The 12,373-nt window shown below is 35.6% G+C and overlaps 1 protein-coding gene across 1 annotated transcript; it reads right to left on the bottom strand.

Moving 5' to 3' along the window:
- Positions 1 to 806: 806 nt before the first annotated feature.
- Positions 807 to 7,567, bottom strand: LOC139894336 (autophagy-related protein 2). Its single transcript, XM_071877569.1, has 10 exons — positions 6,663 to 7,567; positions 6,418 to 6,566; positions 6,185 to 6,330; positions 3,404 to 6,097; positions 3,205 to 3,317; positions 2,628 to 2,937; positions 2,291 to 2,531; positions 2,009 to 2,205; positions 1,721 to 1,917; positions 807 to 1,286 (listed from the first exon to the last, which is right to left on the bottom strand). Exons 1-10 carry the CDS (start codon positions 7,472 to 7,474, stop codon positions 1,217 to 1,219), a joined length of 4,929 nt encoding a protein of 1,642 aa, XP_071733670.1. The 5' UTR covers positions 7,475 to 7,567; the 3' UTR covers positions 807 to 1,216.
- Positions 7,568 to 12,373: the final 4,806 nt, after the last annotated feature.

Genomic DNA, 12,373 nt, shown 5'->3' on the forward strand with positions numbered 1-12,373 from the left:
AGTGGTTGCAATGGATATCAGCACCGAACTACTATGATGATCATGGCTAACTCCTTGTTTATGCTTAATGTTTTAATTTTTTAATTTTTGTGATCTGTATCTTATAGCTCTCCTGTTTGATTTTTAGATTGTAATAGGTTCCTTGTAAATGCCTCATACTAATCTCAGGTATGAGGTAATGTTTTGTTTCCCCATTTTTGATTAATATATTGCTGGCTTTTAAAAAAAAAAAAAAAAAAAAAATATTTTTCGTTTTTTGCTAAAATAACGAATACTATTAAAAGAGTAATTTTCATCGAATAATGAAGAACCTTAATAATTACAGACCAAAACAACCTGAAAGCTCGAAACAAGAAAGCGTTACGGAACAACGATAACTTCAATCGAACCCAACCGAGCCAAAATCGCCAAACTAGACAACTTCAATGAAAATATTTAAGAACCACGTAAAATTTAAGACCTATGACCACGACAACTTCAAAATTAACGTATTTATTAAACACAACAACAATATTGAACACAACATGAATTTGAAGTACAAAGATGAGATGTGGACAATTGTTTTATTACCCTATAGAGTTATTCATTCACGTAACAATAGAGAGCTTTTTTTTATAACCAGACAGAGAGAGATGTAATAATATTGAAAATATTTATGAAAATGTTTAAAATAAAAAATACCTCGAAATTAGTAGGATTGTGTGTTCAGCAGGATTAACTTATGACTCAATCAACTAGGAATGGTTAAAAGATTCCAATGGCAAATAAACACAGTTATGTACATCAAAAAATGTAGAATTTATATACAAATTTCAGGCTTTAAAAAATTCATGTTATGTATAACATAAACACCTACAAAAACCACCCATTTAGAATTACATATTTACAGAGCTGGCATGAATAACAATCACAAACAGACAGTTTTGTTGCCACATATCAAACTTCACCATTTTCTCGCTTTAAATGAATAATAACTTGCACCAACTAGTCATATCATATTATGTACAAATCAAATGTAATAACGGTTCTTGCACACACACACACACACACACCATCACCGAGACAATCTCCACTGCGCGCTTGAAGAATTCGAACAAGAGCTTTTGCAGTGAGTCATGACACCCCCACTTTTCGATCTCAATCTCTTGCTATAAATCGTCTTGTTTCTTGGTAAACAAATCGGTTAGTTTCAAACTTCTAGACCTTTTTCTGTGAATTAACGATGCTGCGACTGAGTTGTGCCTAGGTATTTTTTCATTGAATCTTTCTTGTGTTCCGGATCCAGGCTGCACATTTCAGCCACCAAGTTAATAAATAGTTCTAATCAAATCAATACTTTTCATTAATATTGGAAGGATTGTTGATATATTGTTGAGAGGATTAATATTAATATGGGTGGTGTTTATCTGAAACAAAACAAAAAACTTTATGACAGGGAAATGGGTCAAAGAGGTTATTCTTGACCAGAGTCTGACTTTAATACATACAACCTTCTATGCAAAAATTTTGAAGCCTTGAGTGATAGTAATGGTATTATTTTTTATTCATCTTTAAAGCAAAAATAATACAAAAACAGGAAAAAGTGTCTGTGGGTCAACTCAACCAGAACCTTTTTCAACCGTAATCATAATTGATCCCTTGGTCAACCCACTCACGTTGCCACATGAACTAAATCTTATATGAGAGAGGGATGCAGAAATAAAGAAAGATGGACACCGACCTATTTCTGACGCCAACAAGAGCCGAGTGTACCGCACGTGCAGTAGCCGAAGCGGGAGCTATGGCGGCTCCAGGAGCCGCCTGAACAGCAGTAGACAAAGCCGAACCAACGCCGTCTCCACGCTGATACTTTTTCAACGGAGTTTGGACTAAAGCGGAGGCCGATTTTCCAAAACCATCGGTGATCGTCTCAAAAGCCTATCAAATAAATAACCAAGTTAACTTTTTTATTTTTATAAGATAATGCAAAAATAATTCAAAAAGAGAAAGCAGGCATGAAGGTGAAAACCTGTTGCATTCCTTGACGAGCATCTTTAGGTTGACTAGAACGTTCGTTGGATGATCCTCTGTTTTGAATCGGCGACATTGGTGGACTTGTTGAAATTATGTCTTCCGCTTGAACAAGGATGGCATGGGCCCCGGCTGCTAAATGTGCTCCGAGTCCAATAGCCTCAAGTGAAACGCCTTTCAAGAATGCAATCGTACCTAGTAGTAACAAACATATTTAGATGTCACGAGCTGCAAGACGATTCATCCAACAAAAAGGTAACTTGGATGCAACTTCTATTACCTCTTTGCATACCCTTAACTAATTTGCGATCTTTCTTGTAGTTCTTGACAGGTAAAGTAACTAACTTTGCTGCACTAGAACCAACAGCAACTAACGATCGAATAGGCGGAAGGCCTTTTAATAGTTTATGATACTGATTCTGAGAAATATCTTCCAACCATTCGCCGATAATCGTCTCGCATACGCTGCTCCAACCGTAAACACCAACAGCTTGAACATGTTTCAGTTTTAAATCTACCCCCTGCAATATATAGTATAGCAGTTAGCTGAATAAGTTCATGTAACTTTGGCTTATTAACAATATTTAAAAAAATAGTTTGATTGTATTTTGTATTACCTTCCACTGAAATAGATTTACAAGTTCTACATATTTCCCGTGACCTAACGCAGCTAAGTCAACATGAGAAGGAATATAGTCAACCCGAATGATAAAAGGTGATACGCTAAACTTCTGAAAATAAGGAAGTAATGCCTCTGCAGTTATGCTATTATTTCCGAGGGTAACAGTATTTTCCTTTGATGAATCTGATTCAACGATATCGTAAAAATGATCGTCGGATGGATTTTTTTCTCCAAAGAAGCTGATTAGGAATTCAAGTTGGCTTTGATGAAGATGCAAACGCAATGGAAGTAGTGAAATTTGTAACCTGATATATTTAACATTAAAAAAGCATACAAATACAAATTAATCAGAAAGTAATAAAAATAACTTTTCTAAGACACCTTAAGGGCTGGGCTGTCTTTAAGAAATTCGAGCATGCATATGCGTTTGTACAATGTATATAACCGCCCACTTTCTGAAAAAACTACCCTCAAACAAACAAAATGTACAACTACTTTTTGCATAAAATACAGCCCTAAAGGTTGTCATTAGAAAACTTAGTAAAAATAAATAGATCCAAAAAAAAACGTACCGGTATTCTTCAAGAGGAGTTGAAGGATGTGGTCTAACGGATTCTAAATCTAGCTTTAGTGCTCTAGAACGGGATTCTCTAGGGCGATCTTTAGATTGATAACAACCAAGAACCTAATAAAAACGGTATCATTTATCACACACTCTGTTCAACCTAATAATAAAACCGATTATAATGAAGAATCTTTAACAGAAAATACCTGTATCCAGGGAGCACCCTTGCTGAGATCGTTGACCGAAAAATCCTGAACCGATACCGAAAGCTTAGAAACGCGTATTTGACCATCAGGGAATACATCACATCGAAGGCCAATTTCCGACAAAGCAAACTCCAAACAAACGGATTTATTCCTAGTATATTGCCAATCAGAACCAGCATAAAATGTCCACCTTACATTAATATTTTTTAAAACCACACGACCCTTAACTTTTACATTCTTGATTTGTGTCTTGGTTTCAACACATTGATTGTAACCGGTTTTTACCCCACTACCCGAAACATGGTCTTCAACAATCATAAAATCTCCATACCATCCATTTCCAACATTGTATGTCGTTGACGTTTCTGATTTTGTCTTTCGCAATCGGTTATTTGGAAACTGGTCAGATAATGGGCGGGACCCAGATAAAAAGTAGCCATCTATGATCTCCGGCAATATAGCATGTGAACTCGACGGTTCATTATGTGCAGACCCAAATACTTGAACCGGGTCAACTGGCACACGTTCATGTTTACCAACATCCAAGTTAAAAGCTCCTTCAGATATTTTATCCATCAAATTGAATGCATAAGTTTCAACATTTGAATCTGAACTTGCTGAAGCTGAAAGGTAACTTGCGCTTCGAATTTTGTTATTTTCTTGTTCGAGTTGAATATTATCCCACCTGGTTTGCAAATGCACCATCGATTCTTCAACATCGGGTGCAAAAATCTGCTGGATTTGAGATGCAAGACGCACGAGTCCAAAAGTAGAATCTTGACAAGTATCGAGCACGATTTGGGACTCGTTACATTCGATTTCCCATTCATTTCCGTTTTTGCAATTCGTTTTTAAAACCACTTCAACATGCGTTTCTTCAGCAACTTTAACATACCCAATCTTTCGAAGATTTTGGTCACTGTAGCATCCGTTTATATTCTTAACCCCCGATTCTTCACAAATAAGAAGACCCAAATCATGAACTTTAATTTCATAATCACTCTCAGTCGAATTTGCAGACGAAAAATTGACCAGTTTTAAACTGGATGCTGCTAAAAGACCAGCAACAAACTGTTCATGTTCGACTACAACATTACTCGAGTACGGTTCATAACTTAAACCGATATCGATCAAATTAAGTACAAAAGACGAATCTTTCTTCTCTAAATCGCTGTCACTTTCTGTAGCGAAAAACGAAGTGATGGTATCAAACCAATCCAAACGACCACCGACTGCAACAAGAGTAGCACACCTGATATTCACAGATAAATGACTCACAGCATTTTCTGGGTCCCACATATGAAAGATATCAGACCCTGTTAACCTAGATGAGAGTATATTAGAACCTTCACCGTTTCCACGTCCCCTGGTACGATTATCACATGATATAAGCATAAACTCTTTACCATCAACACCTGTAGTCGAACCCCACAAATTTCCCGCACCATGTGACACCCAAAGTAAATCAGCACCTAAAATTCCACCCAAATTTGAAACCGTTAACAACTCAAAGTTTCCAACTTTTAACTTCAAATTGCACCAAGATCCGGGAAGTTCATTCTGAATCGAACCGTTGATGTTTTCAGTTGGCGAAACGTTAACAGAAACCTCCACAAGATCACATTGCACAAGAATTGATGATTGGGATGATGAAGTATGTTTATTAGAAGATATGCATGACATCCAATTAGTCACTTGATTCAAGTGATCAAGTATGTTTTGATATAATGATCTGTTGAGATTAATGGTGACGGGGGATAAATGGGCGTGCAAAAAAAACGAAGAGCTAGTAACTAATTCTTCTCGTGTTCGGGAAGTAAACTCTTCCATATCTTTAGTGGTGTTTACAAACGCAAACCCGTGGCTTTTACCGGTAAATTTACTTCTACTTTCTGAAAAAGCAAGAGCCTTGACCCGTTTTGTGATATGTGGACCCGTAACAGCAGTGTCTTGCCATATCAGATTAAACACGGATAAACAACCCGCTTTATCAGAAACTGTTAAAACCCTTTCAGCACGATATTTGAGGTTAGAAACCGATGAGACATAATAAACCGCAATGTTTCCCAAACTCATATGTAAAGACCGTGAGGGTTTTACATGAAATCGTTGACTTAATTGATTGTTCCTGTCTATTGGAGTTAACGGTGAAGAAAGATCGATAACGATAAACTTATTCCAAGATAAGTAGCTTTCAAAATCTTCGGTTACTTCACACGGAAAACATAATACAAATCTTGCATCGAGAAGAGAAATATTGCATCTAAAACTTTCTTTATGCGAGCTCTTTGGAACGATATCTTCGTTTCTAGGTATTTTAAGGGAGTTGCCAATTTCATTAACGAGATCTAACAATGTGGTTACCAGATGAAAGTTTACCCAAAATACAAGTGGTGGTAGTTTCAATGAAAACAATTTTGGCCCTGAAACAGAAGGTGTGATGTATTGGCATCGCGTAGTGCTAGAAGTTTTGAACAGTAAGACTTTGACCAAGTCAACATGGCTTCTACGGTGTCTTGAAATGTCGTTGCCCGAAAAACTCAGAGGAGGACAAGCACGTTCAACTGCAGCTTGCTTGTTTTTGATTAATGAAGTTCGATTATATGCGGTTTCGTTTTGAAAATCCATACTGAAATGGTCACAAACCTCAATTTGGTTGACTGTGGCTTCAAAGTTGGATTGTTGAGGACAAACCTGTTGACCTTATCCAATTTTTAACTTAGTTTATACGAAATTTCAATTGAAAAAAAGAAAAAAATATTGCACGCACAATTATGTTACCTGCAAAACAAACTGCAAGTCATGAAAATCTGCATTTAGATAATGAACGTATGATGTCACATCTTTTTGGTCAGCATCCACAAACGATAACACGATTGTAATCTGTGTGATCCTTGCTTTGAGACTGGTTTCAACATGTTTCTGCTCTGCATACAAACATATCACAAGTATATTTATATGTTTCCATTTCTTATTTTGTTTAAAACCCGAATAATAAATGATAAAACACGTACCAGTAGGGATATGAAGCGAACCAGAAGCTAGATTTGATGCAGCAGTTATTGCACTGAACACGGAACACGTCCAATTCCACATCCCACTGTTCCCCAATGCAGATTGTGAAGAACGCAATTCATCAAAACACTCAAAGAATTGATCAACACTGTCAAATTTGGGACAACACATATACATTAGCACCAAATTACAACAATCATATGTATATGTATCTATAAGAATGTAAGTGTATATATAAACCAACCTGGCCCCAAAATCTTGTTCTTCAGTTTCCGGTTCTTGGTTACTGGTGATGGGTGATGTCATCCAGTCTGATATTACTTGTGATCCCCGCAACAATGCATCAAAAACAGAATCTTTTCCAGATTCAGTTGAAAATGTTTCAGGTTTCTGGGAAGAAAACATGAAAGAACCATGGGATGATGATACACTGTGATATACAGATTCACTTGCTTTTAAGCTCTTGCGGTAATTATCCAATTCCTCAAATACATTCACAAAATGCATGAAACTTTTCAATGAGCCCGGATGTAATCTTAATTCTAATGGGTCAATGTACACATCAGCATCCAGTTTTCTGATATCTAACGAACCGTTCTTCCACGGTATACTTAGTTTTATCGTCCCTGAAACTCCATCTTTTTCACCTGTAATGATAGGTGTTGTAACATTTACTCCACAAAACATTTCACCCAAATTATCACTGTTCCTGTCTAACTGAATAAACTCAAGTACTGCTTCATCAAATTTCACAAAATTTGTCAATCGACTTAATCCAAGAAACCCGTCAACTGCCCGTTGACCATCAAGGTCAACATCTTCTGAAATTCCCGTCCCACATTCCACTTCACCAAACCGCAAAACCAGTGTCCTGGCCTCCCTTTTTCCATTTAATCCTTCTAACGAAGGTTCGAGCGCGATGATTAACCTTTTAACTTTTACATGGAAGCTTGTAAGCAACCACTTAACCATTTTAGCAATAGTTTTAACTCCTTCATGAATATCCACAGATGCCGGTATTACAGTACTGTTACTCGTATCATGTTCAGGTGTCATAGAGTCATGGTTTGTGTAACTATGGACATCTTGACCTGAAGTAGACGTTTCATTTCCAAATTTATAACTTTCTTTCTGGCCCGGGGCAAGTACAATTTCGAGTTCTTCTAATTCAATCTCACAATTCCTATTCTTCCATGGAAGTTTAACTGTTAAGGACCCAATAGATCCTTCTTTAACAACCAAAGTAGCTTCTTCACCAAACTGAAACAGGGGATAAATCCATAAATCATAAATACATAAGTTAAATATATATCATATATAACATCTTGCTTAATTATTCTAAATTATGTGAAGGATTCAAACCTATTATTATAATCATAATCTAAACCTCAAATAAACTGGTGATTACACTTGAACAGCAGTATTATAAACCATAATTCTAGAACAAAATCATGCAATTCAAATCGAACAAACATAATATTATAATTCAAGGAAACAAACCTTTTGATTGATGAAATTAACATTAAGTGCTAAGTCAGATAGCTGAATTGTGCCGTTACTAAGTTGAACATCAAGTTGATTAAGATCAATATCGCCAAGTAGAATTTGCCCTAATTTTTTCTTCAATAAAAACTTGCAAATCTTCTTTATGGCTATTCGAGAGAACATAGCCTCAGCCGATTTCGCAAAGTTCCATGAAAACATCCCTTTATTGATACTGAAATTGAAAATTTAGGGATTCTGTGAGAGAATTAGGGTTTTGAAACTGGGGAATTTGGAGTGATTAACGTGTGTCTGCCCAAGGCAATCCCGAGGCTTCTGGACCGGGGACTTTAGCGGCACTCGCAGCAAGAAGGACGGAAAATACTCCGGGAAGCGACCGGAATTTTTTTCAGGCGATGATGGGGTAGCGCGTGGCGGCGCGTTACAGAACAATTTCCAGAGAGAATTGTACGGTTGGGTTCGGGATTTCGTCAGATGTTGGTACCAGCTTCTAATTTGCTCGGGGTGAGCCGCAATAGTTTGATCAAAAAATTTGGGTGGTTTTTTATTGATTTTGATGGTGATAAAAGTGAGAAGAAAAGGTTGGAGATGATCCCCTGGTTGAATAACCAAAACATGAAAATTTAGGGAAGAAAGATTAGGATGAAAGCATAAATAAAATACAATGATTGAGAGTTTGAGAGAGAAGGATACAAAAATATGGATTTTACTTTTTTAATATTTGTATTTATATTTACTTTGAAGCTTCCAAGTTTCTTTGGAATCTTTTTAACGTATAAGATATAAGATATTTATATTTACAACACAGTCCTTTGTGTATATGATCTTGTTAACTTCATTGAACATATGATACGATTATGAATTATATCATTTAAAATCTACTTGAAGATGTTCTAGCATGTTACATACAAAACTACTAAATATCAAGTGGTATGGAACTATAAGATATTGTAGATATAAACGAGTAAATGAGTAAAGTTTTTATTAGATTATTTATAGAAGATAGTACTTTTACTCCAATGTATGTGGTCTAATCGGGTTATCATGTAACCGTTTGATTATTTATTTTTCTGGCCAACCAAAATACGATGTCAATGAGGATTGAAAATGAGACCTCTTTGTGTGGATATGTGGAGCTTCATTTACAATATATATTTGGATGATTAACGAGCGTGATACATCGATGTTGATTATTCATGTGAATGTGAATGTTTATGTTTATGTTTAAATGGGCATTTTGATTATGAGTTTGCCCTTAGATGCTTGTTACTTTTAGAAAAAGCATTTGTTGTATTAATCCATTATTAGTATGTATATTCATATTGTGAGGGCATATCTAACTTTGGCTATTCGAGTATTCGATACTGAGACTGGAGCTCGAGACCCTATATCATTTGAGACGTGTATGCTCATCCATTACCAATCGATTTACGCGTCATTAGCTTGTGGGTAGTACTATTTTTTTTCTATATGAAATAACAAAACAACGCATCAACTTGTTAAAGCATTCAAAACTTCTAACGCTTTATATATAATTTAGACTACTATTTATCATGGCTAAAAAACACTCCTCCAACTTTGCATTAATGTCACATCAGCATCAAGACACTATAATTAACCTATAACTAAACATTATCTATTGTAACCAAATATAAACAAATAATGTGCAAGTACTAAAACACATACTATAAACAATTCAAAGTAAAGTTGATCCCACTCTCATTATAATCTTTCGTCATACATATAGCTAGATATTGCATATGGCACCGTTGCTATGGTGAAGGGAAGAAAGCTTATAAAGGCACTGGTCTTAAGTTGCCTCCCGCCAATGGCAGTATTTTTTTAATGGTCGGAATATTGTTAACAACCACTCCCTAGTAAGGCGATAAGAGGAAAAATTACGACGACTTTATGAGACAATAGTTCCAGTTAGAAACTAAATGCCCCTATTTTGAAGCCAACGAAAGTACAATATAATAAAATAAAAAATTTTACTTCTACTAACGAAAGACTTATTAAAAATAATGTCGTTCCGGAACCGTCAAAGTACCCAGAGAAGGGTAACAACGATAGTAACGATTCGATCCTTGACCATGCTAGCCATAAAAACAAATGACCCACACGAGTAAAATTGGTTCATATCAGAATTGACCCACACACATATACGACGCCAAACCTCTTGCGTTAAAAGACACCCGAAAAACAAATGATTGCGCGTCTCAACTCCCTGATTACAAATCGGGCAAATCATATAATTGAGATATGTTCCTCTCGCAGAAAAGTTACAACGTAGAGGAAGTGCGTCTAACTTAAACTGCCACAAAAAAAAACATAAAGTTTCCTCATCATATATTTGTACCATGTGGTGTGAATATCTGACGAAGGTAGTAATGCATGATAAATATGCTCTCTAGTCAACGTTACCGTAAAGATACAATCCAAATTCAACGAAAAGGACCATTTATCTTCACTACATGAAAGTTGTATCGATTGCAGCTCATTACGAATACAAGATAGCGATTCACATTATCCGCAACCGTATCTAACTTGTCGGCGTTCAGATGATATAAACTGTTATAACGAGTCGCTAAAGTGGACTCTCCTGACCAACGATCATGCCAAAAATGTACACTTCTCCCATTACCAACCTCTATCCGGATGATGTTTAGAGGTAACAGATTATCATTTAAAGTTTTCGAGCAAGAATCAACTATCACGGCCCAAGCCCCATTACCCATCGGTTGTTCAAAAACAACTCCGTGTATCGACTTAATAATCTTCACCCAAAAGCCATGAGGTTTCGTTAAAAAGGCCAACGCCATTTAAATAACAAAACTAAATTGAACGCTTTTAAACTCCAAATGTGACCCGCCTTTTTCAAAAGGAGCTAGGTTAGTGCCCCGTTTTACCCATGACATCTTCTTGATGGAATCACTACCTTCCAAAAAATCTAGAACGAATCTATTCAAGGCGTTTAATAACAGTAACCGGGCATCTGAAAATAGACATAAAATTGATACCAAGACCACCCATTACCGATTTCAGCAAAGTCAATATACCTCCTGAAGAAATCAAAGACGCCTTCCATGAGGCGAGTTTCTTGCGAAACTTGTCTATCAAAACAGACGAATTCGACACCAACTTCATGTTCGAGCCAATGATAATATGATATGATTATTTAAAATAGAAGTAATTATTATGCAGTGAGCTCTAAGGAAATGATTATTCAATGAAATTGCGATATAAATATAGAGAACGGGTAAACATATATGGTCTTCACTGGTCAGGCTATTCGGAGAAAGGGGTTTACTTAAATTTACGCGGTATATTAGAGTATCCCATGATCGTTTTCAACCTTTTTCTCTGAACACTTCAAATTATGTTATCAGTGAGGTTTGGCCCTATGACTTTTTAGAGGAAGTCACCGCCCATATCACCTAACTATCTTAAGATGGTACATGTTCAGAACTACTTCATCACAATTTTTTTTAAATATATACCATACATTGTGGATTAGAATTTTATATTTTGTACATTGATAGAGTAATTTTGTGTTTTATGCAAAACTATCTAAAATTTTATAAACATCTTAATATTAAAGTTACATACTAAAATTGCTATACCATTATATACTAGTTTAGTGACTTGTGTCTCATATTTTTATAAGAGGGGTCAGATTCATACCTCGTTGGTTCACATTTTAGAGCGATTAGTGAAAAGATAGGAAAGACTTTTCAGTCGCATACAAATCAACAATGATAATAACCGCATGTCTAAAAACAATGAAGAATCACATACATTATCTAATGTATACCTAAGCTCAAAATACAGTAATGAAGAATCACACCATGAATATATAATGAGCTTGTTTTTAGGGGTGTGCATGATTCGGATTGAACAATAAAAACCGAGAACTTAGTCTACTGCAACATGTTAATGAAAAAAACTAGTTTGGTACAAAATCAAGTGCAACATGTTAATGAAAAAAACTAGTTTGGTACAAAATCAAGTGTACTTCAAACTTTGAGGATTACAGAGGATTACAAATGTATTATGTCAAAAAATAACAATAGTGTCACATCTATGAAATCTTAAAGTAAGATTTTAGATCGAGCATGTAAATTACTCTATAAAAATTAATACTATTCTTCTCAAGGAATACAGAAAAAATTGTGTATTATGTGTAATTAAATTGAGGAAAATGCTAACTCCGATCCTAAAGACTTCACTCACCTCCCGCAATAATGACGTGTCTAAGGATGCTACTTCGGGCGGGCATGCTTCTTTCTATGGGAGCGCGCATCACTTAGAACGTGCTTTACATAAAGATTTGGATTATTACGAAAATAAAACACGATCACTAAATTTATTTTAGAAAAGTCAATAGTAAAAAACGTTTATATTTTAAATTTCTTCAAATAAATCTAAAAATTCTAAATATAAAATTGTTAA

This window comes from Rutidosis leptorrhynchoides, chromosome 2, assembly GCF_046630445.1.
Source record: "Rutidosis leptorrhynchoides isolate AG116_Rl617_1_P2 chromosome 2, CSIRO_AGI_Rlap_v1, whole genome shotgun sequence".
Classification (NCBI taxonomy): Eukaryota; Viridiplantae; Streptophyta; class Magnoliopsida; order Asterales; family Asteraceae; genus Rutidosis; species Rutidosis leptorrhynchoides.